At 38.4% G+C, this 23,404-nt stretch overlaps 4 protein-coding genes across 7 annotated transcripts in view; all 4 read right to left on the bottom strand.

Annotated features, from left to right (window-relative positions):
• Positions 1-1,159: 1,159 nt before the first annotated feature.
• On the bottom strand, positions 1,160-5,248 carry LOC122081068 (probable WRKY transcription factor 53). The gene is made up of 3 exons (XM_042648028.1): positions 4,158-5,248; positions 3,890-4,018; positions 1,160-2,577 (listed from the first exon to the last, which is right to left on the bottom strand). Exons 1-3 carry the CDS (start codon positions 4,460-4,462, stop codon positions 1,932-1,934), a joined length of 1,080 nt encoding a protein of 359 aa, XP_042503962.1. The 5' UTR covers positions 4,463-5,248; the 3' UTR covers positions 1,160-1,931.
• A 3,567-nt stretch (positions 5,249-8,815) lies between these two features.
• On the bottom strand, positions 8,816-11,526 carry LOC122081000. 2 transcript variants are annotated; one of them, XM_042647929.1, is made up of 4 exons: positions 11,010-11,526; positions 9,326-9,343; positions 9,011-9,223; positions 8,816-8,929 (listed from the first exon to the last, which is right to left on the bottom strand). In XM_042647929.1, exons 1-3 carry the CDS (start codon positions 11,350-11,352, stop codon positions 9,033-9,035), a joined length of 552 nt encoding a protein of 183 aa, XP_042503863.1. In that variant the 5' UTR covers positions 11,353-11,526; the 3' UTR covers positions 8,816-8,929; positions 9,011-9,032. The 2 variants fall into 2 exon arrangements, with proteins under 2 accessions (XP_042503863.1, XP_042503862.1); XM_042647928.1 differs by having other exon boundaries at positions 8,816-9,223; positions 11,010-11,525.
• A 3,148-nt stretch (positions 11,527-14,674) lies between these two features.
• Positions 14,675-21,029, bottom strand: LOC122080905 (protein SEH1). The gene is made up of 8 exons (XM_042647792.1): positions 20,719-21,029; positions 19,666-19,777; positions 18,837-18,937; positions 18,267-18,344; positions 16,206-16,355; positions 15,641-15,753; positions 15,218-15,344; positions 14,675-15,097 (listed from the first exon to the last, which is right to left on the bottom strand). The coding sequence occupies exons 1-8, from the start codon at positions 20,875-20,877 to the stop codon at positions 14,966-14,968; spliced, it is 972 nt and encodes a 323-aa protein (XP_042503726.1). The 5' UTR covers positions 20,878-21,029; the 3' UTR covers positions 14,675-14,965.
• Positions 21,030-22,365: 1,336 nt separating this feature from the next.
• Positions 22,366-23,404, bottom strand: part of LOC122082403 (fructose-bisphosphate aldolase-lysine N-methyltransferase, chloroplastic) — a 9,750-nt gene continuing 8,711 nt past the window's right edge. For 2 of the 3 annotated variants that reach the window (XM_042649934.1, XM_042649933.1), the window contains exon 15: positions 22,366-23,072. In XM_042649934.1, coding sequence (XP_042505868.1) covers positions 22,914-23,072 — 159 coding nt within the window. In that variant the 3' untranslated portion in view covers positions 22,366-22,913. The remainder of the gene's footprint in view (positions 23,073-23,404) is intronic. The other variant, XM_042649935.1, reaches the window with a different exon arrangement.

Raw genomic sequence — 23,404 nt, forward strand, 5'->3', positions numbered from 1 at the left:
TAATGGCCGGTATTGATTTCGATTCTAAATTTGATCTCTCTCTCTCTCTCCTTATATGCCTCGATGTTACAAGTAGTTGGGTTCTCCGGCAAATTTTTTATTTTATCTACATCGAACCCCAAGATGAACCAGAAACAATCACAACTTTTTCATGCCAAGACGTATAGGCAGAAGAGTTTAATGGGAGGATTGTAGGGGTTTATATGACCGTTTGAATCCTAAAACGGTTCAGTTTTCCTGCACCCAAGATGAGAGGATAAAGAAGAGAGAATCTCTTTGCCTTATTTTTTCCTTCATCATTGCTATATGATTGGACTTTGGGGTCGTGGTTAACTTCCAATCCAGTCAAACCATTGAGTCTAGAACTCTAGATGAGGGTGTGGGTGTGGGTGATATTTTGGATTATTTCCTTCACCAATGTGATGGTAGGCAATGATTGATTCCGGGTTCATTATTAATTCCACAAGTGTGAATGAAGAGATTTTCTCTGGATAGAGAAAAATTAGGTCAAGTCTTTTCTAGGAAGAAATAAATAAATAAAAATAATAATAATACATGTTAGAATCAAGTTTTCCTTTACATCGTGAAGAGGATCTCTTTGTCTATCAGTTTTGCTGATTGGATGAGACTACTCAAATAACAATGGCAAGGAAATTTCAACAAAGGAAGAGTAATATCGTGATCTATAAGGATGAAGAGAATTTTCATATAATATGATAGGGAGAGGGTTTCCAATGATGCTTGAGTACTGATTTAGGCATTTGGGAAACCCTGTTATGAATCATGAAGTAGGGTTTGTTTGTTAAGAGAGAGTGGATGGGGCCACGTTATTGTGTCTTGGTGTATGAAATTTTCCACATGCAAGCATACGTCAATACGTCATGCAGAAATTTTAACTTTTAACGAAAGTACCCAAATTCTTCCCACCAATGGTTATGATAAGATCTCTTCACCATAAAGATCCGACCCTTTAATTAGCATGGGAAAAAGTTATTGTCAATCTCATACAATAGAACAATAGAACCTATAATAGAAGGTGTGAGTGATGACAAAAAAATTAAATCATAAAGTCACATCACCTCTAACAAAGGGATTCTTCCTTGTCCATGGGTGAAGAAACTTAATCCATAACCAGAGCATCATAAATGAGAAGGGTGAATGATGCAAGAAGAGGCAAACAATATCATTTACATAGCTATCAACAAAGAGGATATTTACATATCCCCTAGAACAGTTACATTAATAAAGATCAGCCACCCACACTAAGTAATAACTGGTAAGAGAAAAAAAAAAGATTGGTGGAGCATATCAACCCCACTAATAGGAGAGAAATAATTGGTTAAGAACCACCCCCCTTTATACACCACAACACCAAATCATTTGGTGACTGAAAAGATTGCATTTTTATTTGTCTTTAATGGGTCAAAGAAAATTACATCCCAAGTATCCAACTCAGGGATTTGTACCCATATTATTAGATAACCTTCTCAACTAATACAAATTAAGAAACAAACACAATACTATTCATTGAGTCAGGAACAATCTAAACTTCTTCACAGCACTGAGGTTAGAAAGAAATTGCAATGGCAATTAGGATGAAGAGAACTGCAGAAAAATTCATTAACTAAAAGGATTGAAACAAGTGGAGAACAGGTTAAGAATCTCTACCCTCCATTTTCAGGTTATAGCTCTCAAAAAATTAAAAAAAGAAAAAAAGAAATCTCTTGGGGGAATAGAGGAAGCTTCAATAACACAAGCACATGCCTAATGCTATTAGGCCGAGAAACTTGGAAGGATCAATGGGTGAGAGCAGATCAGGTTCTCGTACAGGATGATCCATGCAGATGGAATCCACCAAAGGAAAAATCCTGTGATGGATTCTATCTGTGGCTAATTCACAATCCCAAGTGCACTAAATGAGGATTTCAGTTTCATGAAGGGAAGAAGTCAGGGCTATTGAATGGAAAATATGGGTCGAATTCTATTGGGAAATCCAAATCCACAGTAGGAGAATTGGTTGCTGATGTAGCAGCTGAGAGGATCTCATTGAGATCACATTCAGAGGTGTTCAAATTCTGAGATCCACAACCTCCAAAGCTGTTAACCTGTCCCGGTGACACCGGGAAATAGTTTGATTCGGCTGTCACTAGGGGTATAAAGGAAGGAGAGAAGCTGCCCATGTAATCATGGTCCACTGTGGGTGGGGAGAAGATGTGGTTTTCAGACTTTGAGCATCCAATAGAAGGGAAGGAGAAGGAGGAGGAGCTCATGAGCTGCTTCTCTCCAGTGTCCAAGTCCTTGGTTCTCACTTTCAGACCAGTTTTGAAGTTCAAGAGTATATCTTGTGCTTTCTGTTCTTCTTGTTGATTTTTCTGTTTCTGTAGGACATGGTCTTGCTTAGGCCCTTTCTTCGAGTTCGACAACGACCCCATTGCCGGAATTATATAGGTTGCCTGGATGCAGGTGTGTCTTCCCCGGTAGGTGACTTCGAAGATCGATGGGTCTTCATCTGATCTTTGCACTTGCTTTGTAGCCGAACAATCTTGAACATTACGATGGGTACATCTGTAATAGGCTCTGCAAGTTCAAAACAAAACCATCTCTGACCTAGTTAGGAAATGAGCAAGAAACCAATATACTAAAAGTGTACGAAGCAAAAATTGGAAATGAGAATAAAAAAAATGTACGAACTGAAAACTTATCCACGATGCAGAAGACAATGTAACAAAAGAAAGAATAATCAAACAACCACAGTGCAAAGACATATGAGTTTGGATCAGGATATCGAACAAGAACCATTCTCGTATGGTGCCTGATCCACACTTGGGAATCCACTCAATCTCTCTTCTTACAACGGGCTGAGAGATTGAGTGGATTCCAAGTGTGGATCAAGCATTGTACGAGAATGGTTCTCATATGAGGACTTGATCCTCACTCAAGATATATGTGGTTCAACAAAGTGCCTACGTCCTTGGCAGATGAGACTGGTTTCCCTCTTCTAGTCAGGGGGATCAAATAGTGTTACAAGCTCTCTTCCTCTTGCCTTTCTATTTGCAAACAATTCCATCTAAACATTATGACCCATCGATGCCTCTTCCAAGCCTCAAGCCCTATGGTTTATAATGACCATTTGGAGGTGCCACAAGTGTGGGGGACACTGCCCTTCCCTAACGGTTCGATCAGGTAGGTGGAGGGACTCCCAAGTGTACAAGGGAGGCTGTAGGCCAATTAGTAATCAATGTGGTACTAAACTCCAAACACTCCCCCGCATGTGTGGTATTATGTACTGTGGATACGATAAATACCTGCTCTAATACCATGTAGAGTTTTCATCCCAAAAGTTTGAACCGGTAAATGGAGGAACTCCCGGTGTATGAAGGTTTGTAGGCTAATTAGTAGTCGATTGGGGGAGTAAACTTCCAACAAGATATGAATCTCAACAAAAGGTCTCAAACCATCCTAATGCAAAAGTCAGCTTGAGTGCTACAGTAAGAATGTGGATTTAGGATCAGCTAGCTGAGGCTTTCCATGAGCCCTACTTAGAAGTTCAAGCTTGCCTCATGATTTGGTAGAATAATATAATTATTGAGAATTTGTGGATAATGACATGAGCTATTGTTGTTGGGCTTATACAAAGCTTTATAATTTCTTGGATGAGAAATTGAGAATCTAACAGAAAGCATTTATGATTTGAGTGGTGGGAGGCTTCTGTGAACTTTTGAGGTGGACCAATAAGTGTCACTTTTTAGTTGCTAAAGCCCTTTCCCAATTAAGGCTTTCCTTTTTCCCATTTCTGCAGCTTTCGTCGTTCATGGGCTCATGGCTAGGGTTTAATTCAGATAGAATAGAAGAGGAAGAAGGAGATTACTATTCCATGTCTCACTCTTACCTTGGATATTTAGCTCCAAGGATGTCCTTCTGGCCATATTTCCTCCAACTGTAGCCATCATCAAGAGGTCCTTCAAGCCCAGTCCCTGAACTAACGCGTACTTGTTCTGTCCATCTGGGCATCATCTTTCTGCAACACATGATTTCATGAATCAATCCCAGAAACAAGGCACTTACTTGAGTTCGATCCTCCCATGAAATTTGAATATGGAGATGAAAAAATCAGTATTAGTAGCAGGAGGAACAGCTAAATGCTTATAAAATGTTACCTTTTCTTATAAATGTCTCTGCGATCGGAGTCCTCACTGAGGGGACTTCCACCATCAGAGCAAGGAGAGTCCGACATGCCGGCGGTGGCTCCTCCAGAACGAACCTCCCCATCTGAACCACCGCCCCGTTTCAGCATGGACAGTGCCGTATCGTAGGAAGTTAGTATCTTCTCCACAAACATATTTCGCATCTCATCATCCGAAGACGACGGATCAAGATGCATCTGAAGCTGCTTCACCAGATCCTTCCCCTGCATTAGCTCATTCAGCAAAGTTGTCTGCTCCAAATCTCCAACGTTCTCCATTTGTCCCCCCTTTTCTGAATTTTTAATGGATCGTACCGGTGGGATCAATGGTTGGACTCAGAGAACAGAGAGTACTATTAGTTCATGTCAAGAGTAAGGATTAAAAAAACTTTCTTTTTGGGGGAAAAGGGAAGAAGAGAGGATCAGGAAAGAACTGAGGAGAAGTATAGAATCAGAAGCTACAAACATCAAAATAGAAGCTTGAATTAGATCAGTGACACTGCAATTCAAATTGGGTGAAGTGGGTTGTTGTCTTTTTCGATGATTAGTCTCACACAGTATCACAGTAAGAGAGAGTGTGGAAGAAGATGAGGTAAGATAAAACCCTGAAGGAGGAGAAGGTGAGGATTTGTATATAAGGGAAGGTTAACATACCTTTAGTACTAAAACGAGTAGGCAACGATTGATGAACAGAAGAGGGAGAAGTTTGACTGAGAAAATCCAATTTTTTTTTTCTGCTTGGACCCGTCTCAGGTCATGGATCTTGTGGAGTATGAGGAGGAGAGTACTAGAGAGAGAGAGAGAGAGTCCATTGCTGACCAGTTCAACTTCAAAATGAGATCTTTTTCTCCATCTCTAGAGGATTATTGGAATAGTAACGCGGTCAAGGTTTGAAGATTCTTGGTCTTCTGCTCCTCCCTACCAGCTTCCTAATCTGACTTTCTTCCTTCCTTCCCAACCTTTCTTCATCCATTGACAATGAATGCCCCAAAGGACAAAGCCCAAAGTTGATAAGAGAGGGAGGGGTGGGGGAGAGAGCGACGTACGCCCCAGACGTCATTGGAACCATTGTGGTTGGGCTGATGCCGATAGATCTGGAGCATGTGACGCACACATAAAGGCACAAACAAAGCTTATGATTTGTTCATCGTAAACACAAATTTAAATTAGCTCCCTCACTAGAAGAGTTGCAGGCTTCATCTTTACTGGGTATTAGAGATCATTGAAGTACTAACAAATTTATATAATTCAATATTCATCAATAATTGAAATTTCCTTCATATTTTTCTGTACAATGCATGCAATCCATTATGGGTTTCCTTCTTAATTTATTTATTTCCTGATCGTCGTCATCAGTCATCACTCACTTCACTCTCGCCCTCTGATTGAAGAACATTTTTTGATACCACAAATGTGTTTGTGATTAATCTAGATTTTTGTTTTGCGTAACAATTTGTGATTAATCTATATCAAGGTTATAAAACATGGATCGGGCACCGAAGCAATCATAGTCGATTTGATATCGATACATATAGGTTTGTATCGGGCAATATTGGCAAGGTTTTAAAACATGAAATTAGGGTCTCTGTGGATTTGAAAGGATGGGGAAGTCTTAAAAAAACCCCTATAATAGGATCTCATATATGAAAACTCAACAGTCCTAGGGTTTTGGGGCATGAATCAGCTAAAAATTGGGGGGGATCGCCTCTTCTAAGGACATGTTTTTTCTTTTTTAATAAGACTTCTAATTAAGGACATGATTAGTACTTACTTATACACTAGTATTTGTTTAGTGGTAAAATTAAGCAATGAATAATTTAAGGACATGATTGGGACACACTGAGAAGGTGTTTATGAATATTATGCTAAATTTGAGAGGAGAGAGAGAGAGAGAGAGAGAGAGAGAGATCCCCTTTCTATGTCTTGGTGTGTGATAGGATCTGCATACATGTTTTTTTTGTTTTTTTGGATGGGTACATACTCTTTAAAAGGAGGGTGGGGGAGGTAACTGGGTATCGGTTTATCGTACCACAGTTTCACCAACGACACTAAGCGTGTGCTACATATCCTTTTCCCTATAACTTTCTTTTACCATTCAAAGAATACATTGAAAACACTCTCAGTGAATTACGTTAGGATTTTATCTTGCCAACATTGAGAAAAATTAGATGATGGACTGTTAGGTGTAGCTTATGACGCTGACTTAGGGAACCTTTCGCCGAAAAAAAAAACAAAAACTATATTAATTTTTTTTCAAGTATTTATTATAAACAAATAAAATTGAGAAAAGTTCCTGTGCATATTGCGGCTACTCAGATGAATTATTATATTAATTTTTTAAAAATAATTAAAAAATCAGAGGAAAGGGATATCCTGTTTCCTCAAAGAATCATCTCCCTTCACACAAAAATAAAAAAAAAAAAAAAAAAAAAAAAAAAAAAAAAAAACTCATGGCAAGGCTCTGATCATGTAAACATTGATGGGGTGGATCTTTGCTTTTCTTTTGGCATTTTAAGAAAGTCAAATTTGTGCAGTTGGCTTGGAAGGGACATAGCACACTGCTTTAGGAAGCAAGGTCTTGTGATCAAACCTGCTCATTTAAGATATTACAAAAATCAACGTAAATAATTTATTGCCACAAATCACAAATAGCTTGAGAGTAATTTATGATTTGTGATTTATTCTAATTTATTATAAATAGAAATAAGTGCTATATATTATAGCAAACACTAGTAAAAAAAGAAATAAGTCAAATAAATACAAATAGAAATCAAACAAAAGAGAGCTAAGTGTCTTGAAATAAAAACCGATAAAAAAAGTAAAATAATTTTTCTAACAATTTAATTGAATTATGACATAACCATCAAAAAAGATAAAGATTTTTTTTTCTGTAAAAGAAATAGTTAAGATAATAAGATGCCAATTGGAAAACATTTAAGACAATCAAATCCTTGCCCCAATGCCTTTCATTCGAACGAATATTAAGGTGCAAAAACTTATCAGTACATAGTTACTAAATCTAATCCAAAAGCATGAGTTTCAGGGTTATAACTCTAGTATCACATATTACCCTATTGATGTGGGATTAAACTCTTTCATCTTAGCCATGGAGCACATTCATTGCATAGCACAAATACGAATTAAAAATAATAATAATTAAGAGGCAAAGGATTCATTCAAGTCAATACCAAAGTAAGTAGCATTGCCAAGGGATAGGATTCAGTCACTTCCGATTCAGCTAGAATTGGCTAACCCTAAAAATCCTATATGGATTGGCGAATTCAAATCAGTAGAAAGTGTGATCGAGATTGGCCAATTTGATAGATCCAATTCTGATTTTCAAAATCCTGATCTGAGTAATAAACAGAAAGCACAGATGAAAGCAATGGTTGATGTTCATCAACCACATGCAGCACTTAAAACCAGTTGAAAGAATGAGAGTAGAGGTACGGCAATAAAGGGTATCTTAGGTTATAATTTTTGTTTAATTATTAAAACACTCTATAAACTCTTTTTCTCATATTCAGATCCTCTTTCCCAGAGGGGTGGTGGGAGAAGGACCAGTCAGACATAAAATGATCATATAGGGTAAAGTATGCAAGATTGTTAGGTTTGGAAAATGGTGTCGGACTAGTGGTTCCATGATTTCCTTCTAAATTAAATAAGATGATGCTTTATATTGTTTTAAACAAATTTTCTATAAGAAATGTTTCTAGAAACAGTTGTTATCAAACAACAATGTGTGCAAAAAACATTCTAAGAAATAGGTTTATCAAATACTCAAAAATCCGTTCCTATTCTCACAAATTATGATAAATATGAGTGTTAGTGAAGTATTGTAGTGTACTGAAATATTAGTGTGACCATTGACCACCACCGTGTGACCGTTGAGACTTGAGAGTGACACAAGTGCGTCTCGTCCTTTCTAGATGTTCCGGCGCATATATTGACCCAATTGGACGCTTTTACTAGCTTATACGTGTGGACTGCTCCGATCAGCAAACGCGTCTTCTTATATGTTCTTGTTTGACTCGATCAAACCAAGTTTTTTTTTCTATTTTTTTTTGGTAAAACACAAATCTGGATCTGGATACAGATTCTGATCCGGTTCGGAATAGAATCAACCAGTGGAAATTGCAAAAAAAAAAAAAAATCCAATGCCCGAGACTCCTGTACGTGCAAGGTCTAAGGAGCGAAAAATACACAATCTTACCCTAAGAATGTCGAAAGGATGATCGATACTTCACACTTTCACATATTAGCTAGCCTCGACATACCCTTCTCCAGTTCTCCATGTCTCAAAATATTGGTTCAAACCCAAGACCCCACCCAACACAATGATCATCTATCAGCTGTACTGAGCAGGTGTTGAGAAGGGACAGATGAGTCATAGCCCCCAAGTGAGAACCACACATCAAATTAACAAAGGTAAAAGCACACAGCCATATGGAACCAGTTTTGAAATGGGAGCTTCAATATTTTAAGATCCAGCCAAAACCAATAGGGGAAAAATGCATAAGCAGCAAGAAGCTTAAAAGTACATTGGCTTCATTCATTGATGCTAAACTAGGCTCCTTGCCGAAATGAAACCATTACATTTTGGATTCTAGTAGTAAATGGATGCATCACATCTTCACAGAACATAAGCTCATCTTATATCATTACCAACGGTCAATAAATAATACAAACAGCTTCATGATTTAAGGAACATACCCAGGAGGACTTGAGCTAACTTCAACTTGAGGTCTGAAATGCAATGGGAAACCAAAATTAAAATGGTTTAGTTCAACAAAATGCCAACACAAGATAAGAGTTTAGAAGCAGTACAATACTACAATTTCTCCCATATTTAAACAGAAGATTTCTCCTCTTCTTTGATCCTTGGAAGAACTCCTGGTGTGCTTTCCTTTTCATCCTTAATCTTTCTCAGAGCTTCACGTAATCCAATCACGATAAACAAATTGGTGAGAGTGAGCAAAGACTCAGCTCCACCATGAAGCCAATCGACATTAGACAGAGAAGTACCGTAATGCACCTTGGCTGTTCAAAGTCCAAACACGTATAACAGCACAATTACAACTAATGCAGTGAATTCCACGAGTAGTTCTCAATGAAACAAGCTTCAATAAACACTGAACTTACCATAAATTCCAGCAGGGACTACACAGCGGACGACAAACAGTAGAGAACAAAAGAAGAGGGATCAGTAAATTTGAAAATATTGATCTAATTTGCAAGAACAGATCAACAAAAGCAAAACCAACAAGATGACAGTAACCATATCACAGAAGCTGTTACCCATTCCCACGAAAAAATTATAAGTCAATATCAACAATGACCAGAATCATCAGCACTGGAAATATATATGAACTTCTCTTGTACAATTTGGATGCAACAACTTAACAACGAGAGCCTTCTTCTAAGATATAAGAACCCAGTTTGGGATCCATACCATTGCCCTGAGATCAGTCTACCATCACCCAGCCAAAAAGTTAAAGCTCTCATCTCTCTCTCTCTCAGAGTTGCCCATAAATATTATCATGAAAATCCTTCATAATTCATGTCTTGATAAGAAAGTTTGCCATCTAAATTTCGACGTCTGAGGCTCAAAATGCAACTCAACAACCTATAGAACACCCACAAGTAAAATTTGAAAAGGGGCAAGAAGGTGGGATTGCAATGATACACATGCCATTAAGTGTTACCAAATAGGCATTAGTTCCTTAAAAGCATTTCCTTTCCATATCAAAGAAGTTCTCACCCCTTTCTAAGAAAGAAAAACTATATAAAGCTGTAGCTGTACTCCTCCCACAATGGCCTTCAGCTTCGAGAAGAAAAATTTCTAATATGGTTTCTGAATCCAACACCACTTGTTTGGGGCGAAAAAATAACAGAAAAGACACAATCTTTTTTATTTATTTTTTTCTTTTTCATACCTCGCCCTCAATGGTTCCATACCATTGCCCTGAGATCAGTCTACCATCACCCAGCCAAAAAGTTAAAGCTCTCATCTCTCAGAGTTGCCCATAAATATTATCATGAAAATCCTTCATAATTCATGTCTTAATAGGAAAGTTTGCCATCTCAATTTCGACGTCTGAGGCTCAAAATGCAACTCAACAACCTATAGAACACCCACAAGAAAAATTTGAAAAGGGGGAAGAAGGTGGGATTGCAATGATACACATGCCGTTAAGTGTTACCAAATAGGCATTAGTTCCTTAAAAGCATTTCCTTTCCATATCAAAGAAGTTCTCACCCCTTTCTAAGAAAGAAAAACTATATAAAGCTGTAGCTGTACTCCTCCCACAATGGCCTTCAGCTTCGAGAAGAAAAATTTCTAATATGGTTTCTGAATCCAACACTACTTGTTTGGGGCGAAAAAATAACAGAAAAGACACAATCTTTTTTCTTTTTTTTTCATACCTCACCCTCACTTCCAAGATTAGTTCTATACGCTACTGAATCCCACAACGAAAAGTGAGAGAAGGAAAAGGAAAATTTGTCCCAATACCTCTGTCTTCGCCAAGTTGATGCATTTAAAAAGGAAATGTCTAAACCCATATAAGAACTGCATATAAACCCAGACTTGAAAATAAAATGGAAGTTTTATTCAACCATAATTACCAAATTACTCAAAACACCCGTGAATCTCTGAGAATATTATAAAGCCAAAGTAGGCAATAAATAAATTCACAGTGTAAAGGGGAAAGCAGAGCAGAAATGGAATTTCTTTCAATTCCATATCAACTGTCCTGCGAACCCAGCTTATAAACAGTGTAGACACTCAATAATCCAGGAAGAGAAATAGTTTGATGTAACTTACTTGTAGCTCCCACGAAAATTAGTAAGAAGTAGAATCCGAAGAGTGTGAGCTTTGGAGCAGACTTCGATTTGGTGATGAAATACAAGAAACCCAAGTAAGGGAAGAGAGAAACAGCAAACAGCTGTGAAGCTACGCTCGCAGAATCAATGGTGGGTGCCCATGGATCAACTGGCAGAAAACCATAGACAGTTAATCTTCTCCTGATACATCTTCCACTTCGGTAACACTTCAAGTCTGGGCCGCCTGCAGATGAGCTTCTTTGAAGATTTCGTGGTGAACCAAGAAAAGTAGAAGGCAAAAGAAAAGTGGGTCTTCCTACACAAAGCTTGCCAAGTGAAGCCATTGTTCATCTTTCAGCAAAGCTTACGATTGTTTTCCCAAAACAAACAGAGCACCCCATGGACTATAATCCATCCGAGCTTCTTCCTTCTTTTCTCTTCCCTTCCCTTCTCCATTCATTTCTCTGCAAATTGGGCACCCCAGAAAGAAAAAAAAAATCCTCATTTTCTGAACACTAAACAGCTTATCCACCCAAAACCAATAGGATCTACTTGGGCCGAAGGCCCAGTGACGAGACCCACTTGTCTTGACCTGCACATGGCAGTTAGGCTTCATAGGCTTTTATACACCTACAGTGAGTGAGGCTTGTAGTTCCTCAATAACAGCCATAGCTCCTTTGAAGAGAAAATTACACTTCCCTCCCCTGTATATTTCAAGTATTACATTTAGACCCCCTACAAAGTTTAAAATTACAACCACACCCTATGCTGTTAACTCTGTTAAAATCAAGTGTTAAATGTCCTTTTTATCCCCATCCCCTTTGTCTAAAACTCAAGTCTTTCAAAGGTCCCGAGAAAAAGACCGTTGCAAAACTCTGTCTTCGTTCCCAGCGGCGGTCGGCGAGTCTTTCAATGCACCACGGGTAGGATGTGCATTGTACGCCATTTTGTTATGAATCTGGAGCCCCAAGCTTATTGTACGCCATTTGTTATAAATCTAGAGCCCCAAGCTTAGTGCTTCACCTCTTGCAACCGTCACTCGGATGAGAGCGTCACAAGCTTCTACGCCTCATGCTTGCTCGAACGCCATTTTCAATCTGCCTACGGATCAATGAAGGAAGAAGAAGAAGAAGAAGGTTTGAAACTCTGAGCCTTCAACCGAAGGTCGCGTTGACCGAAACAAGAAGTGAAGCAGAGAGAGAGAGAGAGAGAGAGAGAGAGAGAGAGAGAGAGAGAGAGGTTATCTGTTTCAGAGTTCTTCCCAGGTATGCTTCGTTGTTAACATGACCATTAATTTAATGAGGGAAATATGATTGACCATCAACCCAATCACCAGAATAAACCCTCCTCCTCTTTCTTTCCCGAACTCCATCACTGGAAAAGGACTGTGTCGAGGATACCATCCAGGGTACCCATTGCGGCCTAAAATTAAACACAAATAAGGCATGACAATATACCCATTGTGGCATAAAATCAAACACCAATAAGGAATGACAACACATGATCGAATCCACTTCACTAAGACTAAAAGCAACTGAGATATGCAATAACTTTCGTTCATTTTACCTGCATTTTATCAGGGTCACGGCTAACCAAGAAGGAGTCGGCACCCAGTCGCTCAAGCACTTCTTCTCCTTACTAGGCAATGTGCTGATCACCGAAATCTTAAGTCCAAAAGCCTTACCAAACTTGACAGCCATATGACCAAGCCCACCAAGGCCAACCACACCCAGGTGCTTTCCTGGTTCACTGAAGCCAAAATACTTCATGGGATTGTAAACAGTAATCCTAGCACAAAGCAATGGTGAAGCTGCATCAAGAGGTAGGTTGTTGGGGAAATGAAGCACATAGTGATGGTCGACAACGACCTTATCAAAGAACCCACCAAAGGTTGTTGAGCCGTCATAGAAGAGAGAATTATGTGTAAGGATAGGTTTGGGGCAGTAATTCTCCAAGTCATGGGCCCAATTATCGCAGGAACGACATGAACCGATCAAGCCCCCAATGGTCCCGAGAAAAAGACCATGCAAAACAATTGCCTAAGGGAGTATTAGAGAGGCACACCAATTTGCAGAACCCTAAAATCCTAAATCTCAAGTTCGGAAACCCTAAATCTCAATCAGTTAATGGTTTCCTCATGGAAGAAGATGACAATATGTGTTGAGGGCAAATAGGTCATCTCCATTGGATTAAGGGTATTTTGGGGTTTAAAGCAATTTGTACAACATGATTTCTCACTTAATAGTTTCTCACTCACGGTCAGGGTACGATTGATAGAATCTAGAACTTAGAAGGGAAGGGAGTGTAATTTCAAACTTTTCAGGGGAGGGTTATGTAATACTTGAAACATACAAGGGAGTGAAGTGTAATTTCCTCCTCCTTTGAATAAAAATAAAATCATTTTTTTTTTGACAAATTTGCCCTTAATAAGACCGTTCCACCTATATCACCATCAGGGTTAAAGCTAGGGGTGTCAACGGTCCGGGTCGGTGCGGTTTCGGTCCGGTTCCACCGGTTTCGGTGTGAGTTTGGAAGTGACCGAAACCGACCCAATAAGGATTTATCGGTTTCGGTCCGGTGTCGGTTTCGGTGCGGTTTGGGTTCGGGTTGGTACCGGTTTGGATTTATTAGGTTCATTTCGGTTTGGATCGGTTTTTTAAACCAGTATGAAGCCATTAGGAAACAACCAAATGATGAATTGTTGAACTTCGATTTCTTAAATCGATTTGTAACCGGGTTGGTTTTGATTTTTGGTCTAGTTTGAATTCGATTTTCCATACAAATGTATACAAAACTATTCAAATTTTAATTTTTTTAATGAATTTTGGAGTGTTTCGGTTTCTTACCGGTTTGGTTTCGGTTTCGGTCCGGGTTTTGAGCCGGTTTCGGTTTGGTTTCGGGTTCATCCGGTTTTCAGTGCGGTTCGGTTTGGTTTTGGGGTTACAATACTTGAAACCGAACCGAACCAATAAGGCTTCGGTTCGGTTCGATCTGGGTTGTTATCGGTTCGGTCCGGCCGGTTTTACCGGTTCGGTTTAGGAATTGACACCCCTAGTTAAAGCCATTCATTGGTATAGGTGTCCATATCGGTCATTGCCAATACCGATACCGATACAAATCAGGTTGATTATATTAGCCTGTATCGGGCATAAATTCAGTGAAGGCCACCTGATGTACCAGTAAGAAAGAGTGACTTGATTCAGATAGAAGGATCTAAAAGAGCAAGAGACAGACCTAAAATGACCATAGAAGAGGTTGTGAGGAAAGATATGCACAAATTTGATCTAACCCCAAGTATGGTTTCAAATAGAGCATATTGGAGAGCTAAGATCTAGGTAGCGGACCTGCTTTAGCTGTGTTCTACTTTGCTAGTGGTTATCAATCTATCCCCATTTAACGCCTTTTATTTTCTCTTCCTTTGACTTTCTTTGGATCCACGTAGCAGACCCCATTAAGTTGGGACAAGGCTTTGTTGTGTTGTTGTAGTATCAGGCATAAATTCAAAAACAAACCACATTTTGTAACCGATTAAATGGCTACAAATACAAGGGCAGATATGGTCCAAAAGAGAAATAATCAAGCCCATTAGGTTTTTTTTTTTTTGGGGGGGTGGGGGGGGGGACTTGGTGTCAGGTAATCGAATTGTAGCATTTGGAATCTTCTAAATGAAATCAACCAACTAGGCCATGCCAATACTTATTTTCTGGTTTTTATTTGGACCGATGGTATAAACTACCCATATTATCCTAACATCCTTGAAACAACCCCTTAAAATAACCTAATTCACTCAATATAAAGGAAAAAATGATTAAAAGTCAAATGGGGTTAGCCACAGAGCTACGTAGATCTTTTTTTCTCCAACCAGCTCTATTCATCATTTGCCATTTAAGCTCCATCTCTATATTTCAAGTCAAATATGATTACAACAAATGGCTAACAAAATGAGGATAAGAGGACCTAGGAAGTAGATTCAAGGGTAGCTTGTTCATGCCACACCCCATTCAAGTTAGACTGCCACAATCTTACTACCCCATCACTTCCAGTTGTTGCCAATGTCATTCCACTCACGTCCCACTCCATTTGCCACACCTACACCACAGACATGCAGCATTACTACAAGAAGCAAAATCAATATTCTGCCTAAAAAATACCATCAGTAATCAGGCAGTTTAGCATCAATGACAATACCACTACTTCCTGCACACATACCTCGCCTTCGTGACCAGAAAGCAATGCAACCTTTTCCACTGAAAGCCTACCATCTGTGTCAGGGCTCAGACCCAGATGCCATATCGCAATCCCCTTGCATGATGCAACAGCTACTATTTCATATGGCCTACAAGAGAGCTTGATGGAATTCATGTCCAATAAAATTAAACTGTTCCCATTCAAAAAATCTGAAATTCACAAAAATTCCATTTTGATAATAGTTCACCAAGCTGTCATTCCATGTAGGCTGAGACCAACAATATAGCATGTGAACATGAAGTGGGTTCATATCCCACTACTTACAGATTTTGATTTGTGTGAAAGGTATCTTTAACTTGAACAGCCAATTCTCTATAAAAGATGCTTTCTACCAACCTCCAACCCCAACTCCAACGAGGGTAAAAAATTGAGATAGATGCCTACCTGCCAATATTGGGTGCCCATGCAACAGCATAGACCTGATCACCCTTGTCACCTGGCAAAGCCAGCTCTGCAACAGGTAGCCACCGTTGATGAGCCTCGTCGAATTCCCAAACCTACATCATTTTGTTCATGAAATAGAGCAACATCTACCATTCTGACTACTCATCCTTTCCAGAACACTTCAATAGTAAAACAGAAGGCATAGATTTATTCTCGTATCACTTGTTCATTTTAACCATGTTTAATTTAAGATTTACATAACTCAGTAAGGACAGCAATAGTAGAGTTGAGGCCATCAATCTACATTGCCTGTGCTCTTTGTTTACCATACATGTAAAGGGGAGATCCACTCTTTGTTGCTTAATCAGGCCTTTTTCTTTCTTAAGAGTTATCCCAGCATCATTCCATCAGCTTAGTGATGGAGATGTACACCACATGTAATGGATGAAAGAATAAATACAGAAAAGCTTAATGAAGCAAATGATTAAATAATCTACAACTGACAACTGACAACTGCCTCGCAAGTAGTGCAGATACAGAACAAGAAAACTAAAGTTTAATATACCTTGGAGGAATTGAATTGCGGTAGATCTGAATTAAAACCCAAAACAAAACTTGATTGCCCATTTCTCTGAGGACTCCAAGAGATGGATGCAGATAAACATGAAGGCTTTTGGAAGCCTGATACGGAATCAATCACATTCTGAAATTCTGCCTGACAGAAGATGCAATCATTGTCTTGTCAAAGTCATGCAAAACTCAATTGATGAATTTAGCATCCAAGGTAACACAGCTGACTAGTCTTTGGTCACAACTCAATAGCAACAGAGTCAAGTAGATTTACATTTTATTTCTAATAAAAGTATAAAACAACATCCAATTAGTTCACAAATAGGAGGTAAATAGACAATTAAAATTTAAAATCTTATATTTGTTTAACTATACCCCACCCCCCCCAAAAAAACTAAATCACAAATAAAAAAAAAAGATTAAATTCATGAATTTCAACATAAGCTACCCTCATGCCAATCAATGAAAAAAGTCCCAATAAAACCTGAGTCACATCAGTTGGGAAGCAGAGAGACCTTGTTTTTACATAAGCTACCCTTACCTTGTGTATTAGCAAGCAGCATGACTTAAGGTGGGTAAGGCTTACTTTACTTGAGTTGAATTTACCTATGTATTAACCCTTAAAAACATAACATCCTAAGTTAAATGGATCAGGATCCTAGTAACTGGAAGTCTGGAACAGTACCAATAGGGTGCTCTTCCTATTGGTCCTGTTCCACAATAAAACCACAGAACTCATTTGGAACTTTCCTTTTACTGGAACTCTAAATATTAGGAACCAATGATTCATAAACATTCGAATTGCTATACTAGTTTACTCACTAATTGGTCACTGAACTTTCCTCTCAAAAGGTGCAGAGTATGCCAATGTGATGTAGCATTGAAAGCAATAGAAGTTGAAGCAAAATAGAGCGTCTTCTCTCCTTCCATCATTTTTAGGGCTGTTTCTTTGAAGATTAAAACTTGTCTTCTATTTTGGTGCCTGCCATCTAAAAAGTAATGAAACCTACCCAACGAGACCAAGATCTTGCACTGCTGAGTTATGACCAACTTATAGAGGAGCTGATCTATGACAGTTTCTATTTCTTTTCTCCCCATTGGGGATGTTTCTTCTTTATTGTTTGGCAGCTGCAGTTTAAGACCCTATTTTCTATCAGTGGCCAAAACCTTTAATTTGGTTCAGGATTGGAAACCAAAGGAATTGCAACGGCAATGGTTTTCAAACTCTATACACCTCCAATAAGTCAAGAATGTGCCCCTCTAACACTCCCACCCCCTCCCTCCCCCCATGCCGCCACTCCCCAAAAAAAAAAAAAAGATAAGTTACAATCCTCTGCTGAAGTCCTCTTAGACTCAATAACCGCTTCAAACTCATGGAGCATTTCAATTAGGTGCTTCACTGCTTCAGCACTGCCACTCCAGACTTTGGTATCTAAGGATGTCAATGATGTAATACACAACCACCTTAAGAACATTATAGAGGAAAAAACGATGAAACTTTTCCATTACCCAGTTGCCTGCCATGAAAATCATAAAGAGTACTAGTCAATGTTCTGTCCTTCGACCTATCATGTCGCATTTGGAAATAATTCTGACTGCACTAAATCTCTGTCATATAGATGTTCCAGATGTTCATTTCCAGTATTTGAGTTTTTGCGAGCATACAAACTGCATCCCAACATAGAGTATTCAGAATATACCTGCAAATTCAAATCTTTTCCGCAAACTTGCCCCAAACAATAAAACATTAAGCAAAAATAAATAAATAAAACTCATGGAATTTCCCCTCAAATCAAATCTCATACACATAGCTACAACCAGAAGTACGAGATATGCCATACCAACAATTCTCTCCAAAAAAGGAAAATAAGGAAAACAAGGAAGGGAAGTTGGGAAAAAGTAAGAGCTGAAATTATAAAGACACGCAATGAAGAGCAGAATAAGAATATTAATTCCACATCTAGGAAAAAATGATCACTATCAAAGAAACATTTAAACAACATGTTTACACCTAAAGTATTTTACTACCTAGATGGGAATAGTTAAAATGATGTACCTGAAGTTGCCACTTATTCAGTTCCAAGGGGTCCAGGAGCTCATAGACTTTAACATGACCATCTGAATAAGCAACAACCTAGACAAGACAGTAAATGATAAGATACAGATAATAACCCATGTAAGGGTTTTCCCTTTCAAGTTCATGCATTCCAAAGTTATTTTGTGAAACAAATAAACTACAGTAATGTTCAACTGTCAGTCAATGCCAATCCACCCATGATCCAGATAATATCAGCAAAATAAGCATGTACAAGAAAATAATCGAAATGCCCAGAATTACTAGTTCCTACCTAAAGAAGGAAAGACAATCCAACTAATCGCTTTAAACCGTCAAACAGGAATTTTTTCCTATTCAGGAAATAACGCAAGCTCTCCAGTTAAGTTGTGACAGTTACAGTTATCCTTCAAATTCAAGAACAGTGAGAATTCATATTTACAATGCATTATTTGTTTACAAAGTACTTTCAGAAACACATACTTATTGCCTGCAAGGTCATACATCTACTTGCTATGGTTTGCATATTACACAGAGTCAGAGAGAGAGAGAGAAAATGAGAAAAATCCTCACCATTTTCAAACTTGAAATGGAAATTCCAAATTGGAGATCCAGCACTAGAGCTGCATTTCTTTCAAAGCATTTGCACAGCTTCCATTTGAGAGGTTGACCATCTAGAAGAACAAATGACAATAGTGAAGAGAAGTCATGCTCCTTATCAAGGCCCTCCTATAACTATTTTTTTGTTATTTGTGGCATTTTTATTCATCCTTATTCAAAATATTTGTCATCTCTGTAAAATTTCATTCTGTTTTCTATTTTCTGCAAAAATGTTTCTCTAGAGTCTGGACTGTGCAGTCAAGATGAAATCTCTAGACTGCACACCCCTTTGTGTTGTATGGGAGGGTGATGTGGGAAGTCCAACCATTGATATCTAGGTTATGGAATAGATTGGCCATGTATAACATTTCATAGTCAAATTCAATAATATACCCTACCATACTTGGCCAACTCCATTTGTGCTAATGCTTGACTTGTAGCAAAGAACTTTGGGGTCTACCTGTCGGTCCTGTCCAAACAATTCCATTCCCACTGGATATGCCAAGTGGCAGAACTAGGCTTGCCAATAAGGAAACCTCTCTTGACATGCTGTACTGGAAATCTACTACCTTTTTTCCCCCTAAATCTATGCATACATGGACTTGTTTGGTTTTTGTAAGTCAAAAGTTGAATCACCACTTCGCTTAGTAGTTATTGTAATGAATCAATAAAAGTGAAGTGTTCCATAATCTACCTGCAATGAAACAGTACATTCGGTTGACACTATTGGATGGAAAGGAGACAATAACTACTAAAGGTGCAAAGATCATGAAATGGTTTAGAAATAAAATTAATTGCATACCTTCTTCAACTTCCTCCCACAATGAAAATGTTCCATCTGTGCCAATGCATGCAACTGCATCACCATATTCCGGGGGTATCCAAATAACTTTCACAATGCTTGATTCATGTGCCTACAAGAAATTTAACTTCAAGACATGGAAACAAAAAGCCACTAAAGAAGCAAATTTATAAAGGACAAGTTCAAGATTTTTCTGTCTATGAGACAGACCAGGGAATATTTCTTGAATGTCTATACATACAATGCATATCATGTCTATGAGATCTCAATATGAAGTCTCATGGAGCCCCCCCCCCCCTCTTGTTTTTTTTGGTGGAGAAGGGGAGAGAAGTCTAAGTGGAAAATAAGAATAACTAGGCAACAGTTGATGAGTCCATATGTCTCAGTCGCACACTTTGAAAATGTCAAGATCCTCTCAGTAAGAATAAACTGCAATCTCTGGGTAACTTACTATAACCAAAGGTTATAGAAACTCTTTTGAAACACACAAATGGCTTGACCTTGCGCAAGGTAAAAAAATATCTCCACATAGCTAATCAACTAAACATTGCAAGCATATAACTTAATCATAATTTCGACTCGCTCAGAAACTTAACTATTTGTGACCCATTCCATGAATTCCGTTCGGCCATTCCACTCAGTAGTCAAGGCTCAATGCACGAAGACAATTCTCTCTCCGTAATAGTTAATCATTACTCGATTCAAAAACAACCTTTCAAGAAGGAGAAGTAGATGGTCCGAGGAGAGAACACTTAAATAAAGAACACAGTCGTAAAGCAGATAGCGTCGTAGCAAAACTGAAGAAATTAAAAGCTAATGGAAAAGAATATGTTTATGTTGATTAACCAGATAACAATGAAATAAGTAACAAAATACTCAATCAATATCCCAGAACAGAAACCCTAAAAAATAACTCCCAATTCTCGAAGCGGAAAACTCGTTTAAGGATACAATCTTCCATTATGGAACCCGATGAAACCACTAGGTCCAAGATTATTTCATATACTGAAGTTAGCAAGGAGAAGATAGATGGAGAAAGAAGGAGTTACGAACCTTGGATTTCGAAGTGCAGGTGAAGGCGGAGGAATCAGGTTCAGGGGAATCAAAGATTGAGAGCGTTCCATCGATCGATCCAGTGGCCAGTCTCTGGCCACAGTAATTCCATGAAGAACAATTTGTGCCCTTACTGAGTGATATCAGAGATTTCTCCATTTATCCTTCTCTATCAACTGCTCTAATCTAACCTAACCTAATCCAACCCCCGTTTCTACTTTCCTCTCCTGCCTCCCGCCAGTACCCTGCATAATCGAAGCGGCGGGGGTTTTGTATTCGAATTAAGAAAAGGGAAAATGGAAAATGCTAAGCAGGAAATAAGGACTGAGCGGGGATTGAATCGTTATCGGATCTGTGGTATCGGCCAGATCGTATCAGTATCAAAAAAAACAAAGGACTTTATGAAAAGTGGGGTAAAAACCGACCAATCTGAACTCATATGGGCTGATCTGGATCAATATTGTATCGGTATTGGTGGTAATCGATATTGATCCAATTCCGAGAACTAATTCTTCAAGAGGCTAAGGCTGCTTTTGATAGTCATTCAATTCCATAAACGATGTTTTGTGTTAAAAACAGAATTTTCAGCTTCTATGTAAAAATATCGTTTTAAAATTAAAAAAAAAATTGTGTTTGGTGAACTTGTTTTAGAGATGGTTACGCTCATTTTTTTTTTATATATTTGAAAAAAACCAAAAAAAGAGAGTTTTGTCATTCCATCATTTTGTATTTCTAATGTTTTTTTCTCTTTTCGTTCTGAAAAAATCAAAAAACACCAAGTTGACACAAAATTCTTTATTTCCTCTTTTTTTTTTTCTGTATAACAGAAAAATGTTTTTCTGAAAGACTACCAAACGCAGCCTAACATCTTGGACGTGGGATTTTTGTGTCAACACTCAATTTGTTTAGTTCAGTTGATTCAATTTAAGATATAATATGTACAAACCGAAATCCAATTAAAACCAAATATTTTTATAGGAGAAAAGAATGCTACCCACCTACCTGGATGAGCACAGAAGCAACAAAATGCCCGATCTGCCCTTGTTGGATCCTAGACACGCTCCCAATGCAAGAGTCACACAACCAAGTAGTTCTCTTTTCCTTTTTTTGTAGTGAAAAAATATAATTCAATCAAATCAGTTCAATTTTATTTGGTTTATGTTTTTAGTTTCATTTGGTTCATACATGGTTCCGATAATTGGGCTTAAAATATTACAACTTCATGAAGACAAGGTCCCATAATGTCAAATTTGGTATCTTCAACGAGTAAGTAATTTCACACAATTCAATCATTCACACGATTGTTTCAGTATGGTTTTAAGTTCAATTTGATTCGATTTACACAGTTTACAGTCTATTCAGATCGAGTCGACTCATAGTGATGGTTTTTAGTTTGGAACCAAAATTGACCTGGATACAATTTCAATTTTCAAAACCAAAATGAACAAGCAACCTCTCCACTCACATGTAATGACTTCTTTGACTTTTATGTACAAAACTGTTTTGTTGCTCCTCGATTGGTGCACTCCTCTGTGCCACTTGCTCAGAAAACCACCCTCCCCGTAACGAGGGATAACGACGATGTTCATTAAATTAGGCATATTTCCTTAATTAGTTATACAAGTTGAGTTGCACCATTGCCACATGTTGATCACAAGTTAGAAACTTGGTAACAATTTCTCCGGTGAAACAAGAGGTAAGACTACGTACATTTACCCCTCCCAAACCCTAAAATAGCAAGAGCTTGGTTGTTTTTATTTATACAGGTTAGAAAAAAAATCACTTGCAATCTTACACATTTCTCAAGAAAGGTTACAGTGTCCTTGATGCCCTGTACTTTTATATCCTGAGACTAAATCAGCCTGCTCACAGTTTCTAATTGTACAGAAGTGAAGTTTCCTCGCCATCTCGTTCCCCTTACTAGTTTCAGGTGGATGTCTTGGTACACCGTAGGCTGTGGGTGTGAGACCATTTGCATGCGTACTTACTTTGGGGCCATCCCTGCTGGCTACAGTTTGACATGCACACCAATTTCCATATGATTCGAGGGCAGATTTGCTAAATATAATGCATGGTTCACAGCCGCGGTATTTATCCACAACTCGAATTTCCAGAAGACACATTTCTTGCCACGTTCTTCTTGGCTGCTCACTCTTTGGTTAATTTTCAAAATCACCGATGGCATTATCATGTTCTCAGGAATGATCCTTCGCAGTAGATAAGGTTGCACAGTAGTTCTTTAGCCAAGCAGATGCTGACTTTAGGACACGACGTTCCCCAGCAAGGAGATCTCGAGCCATTTGTGCTCGGATAGCAAGCTGTCCAACTGAGGTAGTCTTGTCAGGATTCAGTAACTGTAAATGCACAACAGAGGCTCAGAAGTTGAGTAGCCTAGTTTTCCTCGTAAAACAACTTTCAGTACACGTCTGTTACAATTTAAATGGACATATAGGATAGTAAAAATGAATAAAAAAGACAAGGAAGCATGTAGGGAGATACAAATATGCTTTTGTTGCCTCATATTACTTCCATTACTGAACCCAATAACTTCTTATTCAAACTCACATGACAAAGAGAATTTCATTTGAAGTAATACAACCATCATATAATTTTATTTGTTCAAGACATTTAACAAATCATTTAGCCACTAAAAACACTAAAAAAAAGATTTGGGGGGGGGGGGGGG

The sequence above is a fragment of the Macadamia integrifolia genome, chromosome 6 (assembly GCF_013358625.1).
Source record: "Macadamia integrifolia cultivar HAES 741 chromosome 6, SCU_Mint_v3, whole genome shotgun sequence".
Lineage (NCBI taxonomy): Eukaryota > Viridiplantae > Streptophyta > Magnoliopsida > Proteales > Proteaceae > Macadamia > Macadamia integrifolia.